The sequence below is a fragment of the Corvus kubaryi genome, unplaced genomic scaffold, assembly GCF_017639235.1.
Source record: "Corvus kubaryi isolate FWS band 111438036 unplaced genomic scaffold, C.kubaryi_AGA036_p1.0 37385, whole genome shotgun sequence".
Classification (NCBI taxonomy): domain Eukaryota; kingdom Metazoa; phylum Chordata; class Aves; order Passeriformes; family Corvidae; genus Corvus; species Corvus kubaryi.
The window spans coordinates 22,491,980-22,505,141 of record NW_024581127.1 but is presented as its reverse complement, the minus strand read 5'-3'; the positions used below and the strand labels follow the sequence as shown (position 1 = coordinate 22,505,141).

Genomic DNA, 13,162 nt, shown 5'->3' with positions numbered 1-13,162 from the left:
ATATTGTGGCTATTTTTCAGTATATTTTGACCAGATTAACCAAAATTTGCCATGTTCATGTTGCCAGTTAAATTCAGAGAAGTGCTAGCACAGAAACTGGATGCTGTCTCTTCTGAGGGACTTCTGTCTCCCTTGGACAGTATGCCTAGTCTTGAGTAAATTTTAGGGAGTTTTATTTCATATGTTTTCTGGGTACTCAGCATTCTGCAAGGAAATAATATTCATCCTCAGATTCATTCTCCTCCAGAGAGTCTTTTTGAGGAGGCTGTAGAAGGTGAGGGAGCAGTAAAGGTCCACTTTGTTCTTGAACTAGTGACCTGCCCTCCTGAAGGCACACGTCATTTCTGCATTAGAGCACAGTTAAAGAACAAATTTGGGAGCCATGAGTCGAGACAAGCACTTAGTTGTGAAGGGCAGACCGAAGGCTACGCAGGTGTTAGTGGTTTGTAGCATAGAGTTGGTTGTTCCCTCCTCTGCACAGGGTCCACTGCAGCAAGCTGGGTGAGGAGCAGCATAAAACCAGTCAGTCTATGGCACCTAACCCTGGCACAAAGTTCTTCCGCTTCAGTAGGGCTTGGCCTTTTAGGAGGCATGTGGATTGCTACTGTTAAAATCACATTTCTTAAGGTGTATCAACTTAAATTATCTTTTGGAAATTAAGGCTTTGAGCAGATGAGGTGTCATCAAATATATTGTCTCCAGGCCACCACTGATGAGGGTTTCGCATCACAGTATTTACTGATAGTCTGAATGTGGCCAGGCTGAAATGCATCTCCTCTGATGGTAACGATAACTATTCAAGGACTAAATTTCAGCAATGTGCACATGCATATGTGACCCCGTGAGAGGTGAATTCTAATGAATTTTTGTTGGTAAAGAAACAATTTAGTAATAGATAAACGTGTATCATTTGCCAGTTGTTTTTGAGCTCTAGGGTCTTAGGTTTGTTTGCATTTTAGAATAATGATGGACCTTTCTTCAGTGCCTCAGCTGATTTGTCCTATTCTGGAATTAGGTTTTCAAATAGTGAAATTATTGACCAAGGATATTTTCAGGTATAGAAAACATGGCTGAATTGCCCCAGGGTTAACTTCTTGGCCTTGTATCTGATATATTATATATTATATGTTTTTTCTTTTGTGGTTTTTTTGGTTTTTGGTTTTTGTTTTTTTTTGTAAGGCAGGGTGTATATCTCCTATATGTTAAACCCCAGATAAAGTTTCTAATTTTGGCAGTACTTTCTAGGAAAGGAAAATGTCTTCATGTTATTCTAGTTTTTCTTTAATCTTTTACAAGATTTGTTAAATTGGGTTTAGGGGAAAAAATACCCACCAAACTACTGTAATAAGGTTTACTGTCAAGATTTTTCAGTCCAGGCATTTTGGTAATACAAATTCACGCAAGTCAATAATTTTCAAACCAAACACTCCTATAGTTTTGCACTTTATTTGCTTCAGACAAATTATGGTAACGCTTTCTAGCTTCCTTAATCTCCCCCCATTTCTTTGCAAACTAACAAAAAAATCACCATTTTAGAGGAAGGAGAGAGTTTTTTAATAATAGAAGAAGAGGGAATCTTTTGTTTATAAAAATCTACCTCAGAAAGGCGCTCAGGAGAGGGGTGATGGCTCAGGAGACAGAGGTTGCACGTTCTCAATGCAAGCAGCACCACTGAGAAGTGCAAACACGGCTGTAGGCTTTCCTCATCATAAGGACACCCCATAACAAATAATTTGTTTTAAAATGTAGGTACACTGTGTTAAATGTGAGGGAGAAGGAGGAAGCATCCTGGTCTGGCTGTTTCCCTGCCCTTTTCTTTGCTCGCCTCAGTTCTGGGCACTCTCAGACTTAGTGGCTCTTTTAGTGTCAACTTTGCAGAGTGGCTTGGATAGGACTGTGACACGGAACAGTGAATTCATTAGAAAAAGTGCACAACTGTCCCAAATGCTAGGAGACTGAGTACTAAATACAAGGAGAAAGCTCTTGCCCAGTCTGTGCTAGGTAAAAAGAGGATATTCTGTAGATTGGGGAAACGATGTAAAGAAACAGTGGTAATAGTATCAACAAAAGCAACTTGGGGGCTGTTACCCATTTGTGCAAGTTGGCAGCTTGTAGGAGCTATCTAGCTACTAATACATGTTATAAAATATATATGTTTGGTTAAAAGAGTTTCCATTTCTCCCTGGTGGGGACTGCATCATGTTTTAATTTCTGCAGTTGTTTTCCCAAGGCAAAGATGTTAGCTATTGATGCTTTATTGGTTCTTTGACATTTTTTCCACTATTGCCTTCATTATCATCTAACTGCTAACAGTCATGAGGGGAGGAATTGCTGACATGAAAGCTGGATGGTTTTCAGTGAGTCCTTTTTCTTCTGGACAGTATCTCTTACATCGTGTTTAGTTACATGTTGCTGGGTGTACTGTGTTTAAGAAAAGAACTTGTCCTGGAACTTTTGTTACAAGTTAGCTCTCAGATGAACACTTTTAAGAGCATGATATGCCTGCATTCAAGTTTGCAAAAGATCTGGATGTTTTCCTGCTCTTGATTATTACACTTCTCAAGGGGGAAATTGTCTGGATGTATCAGCCACATGATTTCATAGGAATCTATGTCTAAGTATCTTTTCCCCATCATTACATGACCACCTCTACTTTGACAGTGTCCACCATTACAGGAGAATTGCCACTGCAAGGAGCAGTCTAGCTCAGCTATCTAAAAGGCAACATTTCATTTAATTTCATTTAATTATCACAAAATCCTTTGTCCGTTTCAGCTGCTTTTGAAAATCCTTTCTAGTTTTTCCTCTTCATGACTTCATCTGGCTACAAAGGATCTAACTATAATTTCATTTTTTAGCATGTTGTAGCAAGTAATGTGAAAACAGGTCATACTTGCTTTCCACACAGATACACCTTTGAAAAGCATTTTTTAACCAAAAGAGTTTATTCTAGCTACATTTAATAACTGGACCATACACTTTCTTCAGTTCAAAATCATGGTTACAGCAGGAGTCTTCTAGTTTGTTCAGGAGGAGGACTGTGTTCTTGTTTTAATTACAAAATTTAGAAATTTACCATCTTCACCTCCAGAAAAATCCACCAAAACCTTTTAAGTTAAATGACTGAGCTTCTTCAACAAACTAGATCTTAGCTTGGCTTTTGAGACAAACACTCAATGCTGAAGCATTGGGCTCTGGGTAAGGAGCTTCAGCCTGGCCTCTGTTTCTGGAAGTAGTACAATGAGCTTGCTTTGGTCTGGCAAGGGGGAAGGTTTTCATTCTGACTTGGAAATAGCTGTTGGATCAACTGTGCACTCTTCTGCCCTGAAGAGTGTAGAGGCATCTCCAGATTTGCCTTGGTATAGAGACAGGCACATGGTGCAGCCCTCTCCTTTACTGGTTGAGTGTTAGAGGATTTCAGAATGAAGCCTGGGTGGTTTTGCTGTATTAGTTTTGGGATGCTGTATTATCGTGGTGCCCTGGATAAAACACAAATTTTAAGTAATTTCTGTTAAGATGCTATGAAATAGAATGCAATCACCAGCATATACTGATAGAAGAAGTCTGCAAGGGTTTCTGTAAGTATACATGTATACTTACAGAAATATTCTGTATTCTATATTCAAAAATACAGTCAGATATGGCAATTTAATGAGAAGGGCCACAAGACTGCAGAATGTAGTTTGTGCTGCAAGGGTGAGTGATAAGTTGGAAAAATATTTGTCCAGTCTTGAAGAATGTCTCCTCATATCTTTAAACAGTATGTTTGGATTTTTTTTCCCCTTTTGCAAGGATATGAAGTGGGGTCTGAAAATGTACCACATTCTGCGTCTAATTAATTTGTGTTGCTTTCTTTTATAATGAGTATCATATTTTCATCTGTACAAGGAGAAGCCTTGAAAAAATAAACCAAAAATGAATGCATTGTGTGTGTGTGTGTGTGTGTGTGTTAGTTATCTTTCTAATTTTTGCAGCTGCAGACAAAACTTAAGGATTGTGTAGTGTTATTGCATTTGATTTCCTGTCAGTTGGCTCCGAGTGTTGGTTCATCTGATAATCACACTGAATTCTCTTTCTTTAAATTTAACCAAAAGGCACAGTGTCTGTCTGTTTAAATGGTCTGATAAGTGATAAGGTGTGTTGTTCTGTTTGATGGGATTATGTGAAATATTCCTGAATAGAACTGTGCTTCATGAAGGTGATCTGTTTGAATGAAGCATTTAATAGAAATAGAATTTATGTGTAGGTACAATGAAGCATTGCAGCTGTTGGTGTAAAAAACCTTACCAAAAAATGTTCTCTGCTTGTTTAAGGTGACTTGCGGTGTATAGATATATGTGTATTATATACAATAATACATACATGCATGCATCCTTTGCATTTATATATGCCTAAAAAGAAGAAACGGTGTTGAAAATTGGAAAAAAAAATGCAATCAAAACTATTTAACAGCTACAGCTGGTTCCCCAAACTCTAATACTGAAAATGTAGTTTTATGTTGTGAAAAAGACAAGAGTTCATAATCTATTGCATATACTCATTAAATAATTCTCCTTTTGATTCCAAAAGTTACCTAATTCCAGACAGCATTGCAACTTAAATCACAATAAGTCTTTGTTACTAAATGGTAAAATGTAACTGCTTAATGAAACTCAGTATCAGATTTTTTTTTAATTAATGAGGAAGGTAATGCACGCTGTAAATGATGTGTAACAGTTTGTTGATCACTTTAGCAATTAACTGCAGCTGAAAAAAGTCTGCTTACTCAGGCTGGTCTTACTCTCATTCTCTGAGGAAACTCTGGATTTTGATGAAGACAGTCCAGTGAGTAAATAAATTCCTAGGCAGTTGCAAAAATGAAAATAAAATACAATTTATTCATTTAATATCAAGCTTTCTCTTTAAATAGAACAGTTTGTGTAAGTTTACTTTTTAAGCATACTTTTTATTTAATCTAGTTCAGTACCAGATGGAAATGATGCGAAGCCTTCGCCACGTAAACATTGATCATCTTCACGTTGGCTGGTACCAGTCCACATACTATGGCTCTTTTGTCACTCGTGCCCTCCTGGACTCCCAGTTCAGTTACCAGCATGCAATTGAAGAGTCTGTAGTTCTCATTTACGGTTAGTATGAGGTTTCCTTTATTACTCTTTTCCCCTCTTAATATTATTACTACTATTTTTGTATTCTGTCTTTTGCCTGTAAGAGTAGCCTGGCAGGCCTTTTCGAATAAATACCAACCCTGTGTCTACGGCAGCCTCAGCAGCAGCTAAGTCTAGACAGGGTTTCCTTCTTTCTGTTTATTTTTCTTGCTATCAGAGCCCTGATGTGTACGTTTTGGAATGCTGGAGTAGCTGCTTCATTTTTATTCCTTCATCTCCCCTCCCTCGTGGAAGGGGCTGGTGGAACCCGACCAGATGTCTAACAAACCCCGCTTGCTAGCGTGTCTGGCTCCGTACGTGACTGACCAATCATCACACGAGTTGCCAAGTTTTTTATACCTCTGACAGAAGCATACAAAACCTGGACTGTTTCTTAGCACAAAGATTTTTTTCTTTTCTGCCTATTTAATGGTGTTTCCTCAAGCTCTCCAGACCAGATGTTCTGTGCTGTATCAGAACCGTAGGCAATTTAACAGCTTTATAGCCTACCCCTCCCCAAACACTCACAGTTTGCCATATCTGGCAGACTTGCATATAGTTTCCAGCTGAGAAGTAAATGTAACGTCCTGAGTATCTGTCAGAAAAAATACTAATGAATACGATCAATCTTATGAGCTGCCCCAAAATTGTTTCAGTATGTTAACAATTGGATTACAGTAAAGAACAAGTTGTTAAAGTATACTTATATTGGCTGGAAACATTGCATCATCAGACCTTGATGAATTTTCCACTTGTTTCAGTCTATTTTGGTTTTCATTTTATCACCGATTGCTAAAAGTTTTACTGTGTTAAGTTTCAGACAACATGAATGTTAACACAGCTTTTATTCTCGTGTTGGCATGCTTCAGCCGTTATCATGCTGCAAGTGTTAAGCTTCTTTGTCCAAGGAATGTAACAGTTTGTTTAGAAAATTTCCCCCTAAATTCAGCAGAGTATGTCAAGGCAAAATGAATCTTTGTATACACCAGTTACATCGTCATGCACAAAGCAGCATGGCAACTTGATCGGAATTAGCTTATTGCTACTCTAAAATTACTCTTTTTTTGGTGTAAAATGATGTTTAATTAATATTTTAATTTACGGCAGAATGACTGGAAGGGAGACTCTTTTTTTGAAATGAGGTCACTCTTACATAAGTTCTGTGGATAATTCATATGAAAAAAGAAAATGTGAATTGGACCTTTAATGGGGAAATAATACGAGTAGAATGGGTCTAGATTCCCCTCAAGTTCTCTAAGTTAAGTTTAGTAATTGGCTTCACTGTATATTGTTGTATTTTACATTGCAGTACAATAGGACTACCTCTGCTGTAGTATCTTTTCTGTGTTTGTTGCCTTAATTTTTTTTTCCACTAGGACTTATTAGTAATTTTCCTTCTGTTTATGTCATTCAGATATTTAAAATGAAAACGGCACTCTGGGTTTGGTAATAATAGGCTTCCTTCAATTTTTAATAATAGATCCAATTAAGACTGCCCAAGGGTCTTTGTCACTGAAGGCATATAGGCTGACTCCCAAACTGATGGAAGTTTGCAAAGAAAAAGACTTCTCTCCAGAAGCGTAAGTAACTTCAAAGAATGTTTTCTCATAGGGTTTGCTAAATTATTTGGGATGCAGAATGGTACCCGGGATTATGGAACACTGTATTTTAAAATCTCATGTAATGAATAGTGTGTGCTGGGGAAAATGGGCCTAAATGGGCATTGATAGGCGTGCAGTGGCACAGTGCGCTGAGAAGGCTTGAAAGGCTGTCTGGGCATCTCTGTAAGTGGTGGAACCTAAACTGGGTTTGGGGCTAGTGAGTGAATGTGCTCTAAAGACCATAGGGTGTATAGCTGTATGTTGGAATAGAGCCAAAAGCAGAAAAAAGAAATGTAGGAAGGGAAATAGTTGGTCTGTCTTAAAGCTCTTTTTTTTTTTTTCAGAATGAAAATAGAACAGCTATTTTGGAATTGCTGTCCCTGTGTATTTATTCCAAATTAACTCCCCCTTGTGGCCACAACCTTCTGGAGTAAAATGGGATAGTTAATTACTCTGTTTCAAAAGATTAGCTGCTTGATACAAGTGCAGGCCTTAGTTGGCATCCTTTGCCTCCAGCTGCTTGGTGTTCAACAGCAAAAGCGCAAGCCCTTGTTAAAATCACTTTGTTGAGGAAAAATGTAATCGTTCCATTGCTTGATGTCTAAAACTCTAATGATGAACAAACAAATCTGTGATCAGTCAAAAAAAAAGGGGGGGGGGGGAAGGGTTGGGGGGAGGCAAAAAGCAAAAGTTTTTGTTCCAAAATCCAGTATGAATATAAAGAAGCTAAAGCCCTATTTCCTTAGAAACTTCTAGATCATGCTTTTATTTCCAGATTTTATGAAGGGTATTACTGTCTACTTTATTTACTTTATTATAAAGCCATAGCAATAGATTTCTATGTGAATATTGTAACAAAATACACCATGAAAATTTTTGTTTTGATATTCACCATAGAATTTAATTATTCTAAAACATACACTATTTTGTGAATCTTATTTTTTGGTTAGTAAAAATTTTAATTATTCAGCTATTGGGAAAATTGTTTTTCATTGTAGTAGTTACTATTTTAAAGGTGTTTTAGCATCATGTGTTAACTAACTGTTCAGTTCTGTTTAAGAAACGCTGATGGCAGGGAAATCAGTAAAATATTTTGGAAGGGGCAGAGTTAATCCTGTCAGTACAGTCTCTTGCTGGAGGCTTTTTCATGTAGGTAATCTATTAGCAAGCAAGGCAGCTGCTTGTCTTCTGAAAGTTTTTCCTAGAGCTTTTCCTAATCTTTTAAACGTGAGGTTTTGCCATGCAAATGCTTTCTTAACAAAACTCGACTCTTGTTTAATTGTGAAACTATGAAAATCAAGACTTTTTACAAAATTGTTGATTGTTGGAGCAACAATTCAACGAAGAGAATAAGAGAGTTACTGTTTATATTAGTAAATATTCCATAACTTTTTTCACAGCTTGAAAAAAGCAAATATTGCGTATGAAAACATGTTTGAAGAAGTGCCTATTGTAATTAAGAATTCATACCTGATCAATGTGATGTTGTGGGAACTGGAAAAGAAATCTGCAGTAGCCGATAGACATGAGTTGCTCAGTCTGGCTAGCAGGTAAGTACTTGTTACAATAATGGATGTACTTTTATTCGCTTTCCCAAACCACAGTTTAACACCTTGGGTGAAATCCCAGTCTCATTACAGTCCATGGAAGCTTTGCCTTGACTTTTAACGGGGTTAACACTTTACCCTTCATGTTCTTTTGCTGAAGGAAAAAAACGCATGGTAAAACTGAAGCATTAGATTCAAGGACTAAATTCAGTCTGTAATCCTCATACACTTGCAGTGCTTGAAATATATAAATTTTTCAGAAGTGTGTTTCTTCAAGAAAATATGGGCACTCAGAAAATTCAGGCAAAAATAATTTGGTTTTGTTAAATATTCCTTAAGTAATTACATAAATTATTTTAATAAAAAAGAAATTGCATTTCTTTTGCTTTGATAGCAGGATGAATTCGAAAGTAAAATAATAAAGGGTCTGACAAACTGGCAAAAATGCCACTGATTGTCATGACAGCCACCATTCATGATGTCAGAAATTGTTTTAAGAGTTTCTAAAATGATCTTCTCATAACTTTGTCTAGGAATAACTTTTTCTTCTTGTAGCACTTTGCCCTGAAAATACACTTTTGATAACAAAGTTGGCATGACTTCTAGCAGTATGATCAAAAATTTGGTGGTATTTAAATATTATGCAACACAAAACAGTTGGATTGTTATTAATCTGACGAAAATAATGAGATACACAAAATAATGCAGTATCTTATTGCATGTAGAAGATGGGTTGTATTCATTAGTAGGTTTTTGGGGTAAAACACTTTACTTTGGCATCAAGGTATGGTCTGCCAAGATTCTGATCCTAGTGGCCTCTTTTCTTTTTCCTTTTTTCTCCTGCTCCCCCTCCCTCCCCAGCCATTTAAGGCTGAAGCTAATGGATCTATATTTCTAGTGGTCCCTATGTTGCCTAAGTTGGCAGAAATTTTCCACTTTCTCTACTTGAGCTTATGTGGATTTTCTGAGGGATCTGATAGCTTTTAGAGAAATTGATCAAGAGAGAACAGGTATAGGGTTGAAGTCTGCTGGTGAATTTACAAATGCCACAAGTAATACTTAGTCAATAATTCTGTGTAGTAAAGTTGTTACTTGGTACATTGGAATTAATGAAGTGAAGAATTCCTGCCGAGATATTCAGTCTGCTTGACTCTGCAAGCATTGTGTAAGTCCTTTTCTTTCCTTGGTCAAAGATCACAAAGCTTTTCCCATTTGAGGAGAGGGTGAGCACTGGATGTAGGAAATGGCAGTGATTTGATTCCTCATGAGCTCTGTCACTTTATGGTGAAATGGAGGACCGTGCTGAGAATACAGAAGGTTTCCAGGTGACCTGACAGCATTGCCCTTGGTTGTTTCTTTGGATTTGCTCCTGTATAAAGGGCTGGGACTTCCCGGCACCCTGGATCCTAGCAAGGGCTGCTGCTAGTGACACAGTACAATTCTGGAAATGGAAAGTAATTTGTACAGTTATTATTTTTATCTTATTTATTTTATTTTTATCTTATTTATTTTATTTGAGTCAGGACAGTGGCACAGAGCAGTTACTACATAAGACGTAAACCTGTGATTTGTGATCTATCCAAATTACTTTCCATTCTGGTGTTAAATGTCTGGTGCAAGACAGGCTTTTGTGTTGGTCCTTGTATCGGTAAAGGGAATGAGAGGTGAACAAGAGAAGTACCAGCCAAAAATTAAAGACAGACTTTCCTGGCAGATTTTTCAAGCTCACCTGGTCTCTTTGAGGAACTTAAGGTGCTTAGCTTGGTTTGAAGGAGAGAAAGTTTTGGAAATTACTCCAGTGGGTTGTTTGGAGGTTTTTGTATTTGTCCTTTTTTTAATATTTGATAGCTGCTTTTAGTTAGCAGGCATGTTACATTCAATGGTATCTTACATTGGTATAACTGGCAAAGCAGCTAGCAAATTAAAGTATTTTAATGCTTTTTTATTCAAGGTTAGGTGACTTGTACTGCCTGCTGAAATACTTAGATAGTTTTTACTTGAATTCAGCTACAAAGGTTACTCTGTCAAAGCATATATTACCTGAAGTAGGGAGTTCAAACCCCCACTATTCTGGACTTTTATTTTCATGTTTCCTTAATTTTGTCTTTCAGCAGTTTAGGCTAAAACATTTCAGATAACAACTTTCAATTTTAGTGCACATCTTCCTCACTTAACTTTGCTGTTGTTGACAGTAACTTCAAAGCTACTTTTTGGTTTTGGCCTCATTTTTTGGGTTTTCTCTAAGTTTGTTATGTTTGATTGTGGGGATTTTTTGGTTTGTTTTGGTTTTTTGTTTGTTTGGGGGGGCGTTTTGGTTGTTTGTTGGTTTTTTTTGATGGTGGTAGTGGGTTTTTTTGTTTGTTTTCATTGTTGTTTTACTTCTTTGGAGTCTCAGGTTTCTTGGGCTTTTGGGGGACTTCCTTGGCTCTTTGGGAGCATCCCTGGACTTTTATACTCTCTGAAGCAATGGTTTTGGCAATAAAATTATTTACCCATAGTTCTTCTCTTCTGGAGAGTTTGCTTCATCAAGATTTTCACATGTTCAGCCACCCACCTTGTCTGAATTTAAAGCTCTACCTATTTGAGGTACTTTGCTTGCACTTTAGTATCTTTCTGCATTTGAAGTACATTTGTGATAATTGTGTATAGTAATTTACTTTTTTGGACATAAAGTTGTGTTTCTCTTGGGAAATGTGAATTGACTCGAGTACTCTAGGCAAAGAAGTTGAAGGCAGACTAGCACAAGGCTAGCAAGTAATAGCAAGTAAAGGCCTTTTACTCAGTTATCCTGCTACCCTTAAGGACCAAAATGTCTTGAAGACCTTGGAGAGCTGCCAGTCTTTTGATAGAGACTCGAGAATTAAAATCCTGTCAGATAATGTTCCAGATCTTCAGAGAAATAATTACAACCAACTTTCTCATTCTCATCCATCTCTTCCGTGTTCTATTGATGATCTAGTTTAAATTAAAAAGAGCTTTTTTGTGGTCTAGCTTCATAATAGGGTTGTTCTATCATATCTCAATTTGTCTCAAGCAATTTTTCTAATAGTGTGCGTCAGTCGAAGCAAACATGTGCTGAACATTTACTGCACTAACATCTACTTGGCAGTTATATTTTTCAAACATCAGATGCAGTATTTTTGTAGAAGTGACAAAAGAAAGGTTGCTTTGGCTTTTGAAAACAATATTAACCTTTATGCATTGCACGGCTTATTCAAAAATCTCAATGTGCTTAATGGATTATTAAGATGATTATGAAAATCTCTAATTTGCAGATGGGGGAACCTGACACAGAGAGAGTAAATGCATTGCCCAAAGGCACACATCAAAGTCAGAATAGAAAATGGAATGGAACTCAAGATTCTTGACTTACGTATCTCATTCAAACAAAATCCTCTTAAACAGCACAGGTTGAACTCAGGCTGAAATTCTGAGATGTAAAGAAGTTCTGCTAAGTGGTGGGAATGTACCTTACAAATTTTTAATCAAAAAGATGTGCTTTGCCCAGCAGTACTTCTCTAATCCACCCAACGCTGTTCCCACCAGGAGGAAAAATGCTGTACAGGATGGCACCTTTCCCAAAAAGCAGTCGCTGAGAGGGGCCTCAATGGAGCTGTTGGAAAGTGGAAAAAATGAGCAGCAGATACAGCATTTTCCAACCCTTCCTCTTGCTGTTCTTGTTGTCATCTTCCTTAGCTATAGTACAAGCAAAACACAATTAAATAAGTGAGGGGGTCCAATTATGGTAATTGTAGGCAAGTTTAGGGGGCCGTCTTTTTTGCACATCTCCAGCTTCAGAATTGTTATAGCCCAAAATTCAGTGCCTGCGTGCAGCATGGTGACTCGGATCTCAGGGGAACAGAGAGATGCAGCCCCCCGGGCCATCGCGGGTTCATGGGCTGTGCCAGCTGGGGCCCGGGAGCTGTGCCTAGAGACAGGCAAAGCCAATGAGCAGGGCACGGGCACTGGGAGCCACAGGAACTGCTGCTTCTCTTTGAAGCTTGGGTGTCTGACTTGAAGCTTCATTTTGGATGTTTCAGACCTTTAGCAAGTGTGTCTGGAGTCCCTTTCTGATTAAAGATGCTGAAGTAAATATGGGCTTCATGTGTAGTTCCCCATTATGAATGCTACAGAAGCGGAGCCAGTTTGAGGTTCCAGTCCCAGCTGCTTGCCTCGTTTCTCCCCATTACCCCTATTTCATCTCTACATCCCTCCCACCCTCAAAGATTTTAATTCCCTCATCTGTTTCAGAATATGGCTGTACAACTAGCTTTTGTGGAATAGTCTAATGGAAAAAATCAGACTCCCACTCTTCCCTTCCAGCCTTTCCCTCTGCCTCCCTGAAAAAAACAAAAAAAAAGAAAGAAACCTCAACAGGGGGTGTTTTTGCATTTACAGTAGACTATTTCACTGAAAGGGTTTGAAGTGTGCCCACGCAAACAGCTGACTCCATACAGCTCAGAGTGCTGTAACCTTTGGGCAAGGAGGGAGAGGCAAGAAGATGCTGATGCTGGAACCTCTTAAACTGCCTTTGCTGGCAGCAGTGAACTACACCTTTGCTCTCCTTAAAATCTATCTGCAAAGGGAGGGTCTGGTGGTATGAGCACTCCCTGGGAAAGATGAAGGCTCACGTTCAGGTCTCTTAGTCAGATCTGTATCCTAAGAGGATGCCCTTGTGTAGTGAGTGATCTGTGAGTTCAGTAAATGTTCAGTTGTCGCTTTCTCCTTTTGTTGATGCTGGACTGCATCACTGCCAACTGCAGGGCTTGCCAGCAGGAAGAACAAGACAGGAAAGACTGTGAGTGTTATCTGCCGATTAAGCTACTCTGCTCACAGGTTTCTACTTCTCACCCATAGAATTAATTGACCC

At 38.2% G+C, this 13,162-nt stretch overlaps 1 protein-coding gene across 1 annotated transcript in view; it reads left to right on the top strand.

Annotated features, from left to right (window-relative positions):
- EIF3H (eukaryotic translation initiation factor 3 subunit H) overlaps positions 1-13,162 on the top strand; it is a 96,885-nt gene that overhangs the window by 74,729 nt on the left and 8,994 nt on the right. The window contains exons 3-5 of the mRNA XM_042036026.1: positions 4,959-5,126; positions 6,625-6,724; positions 8,146-8,295. Coding sequence (XP_041891960.1) covers positions 4,959-5,126; positions 6,625-6,724; positions 8,146-8,295 — 418 coding nt within the window. The remainder of the gene's footprint in view (positions 1-4,958; positions 5,127-6,624; positions 6,725-8,145; positions 8,296-13,162) is intronic.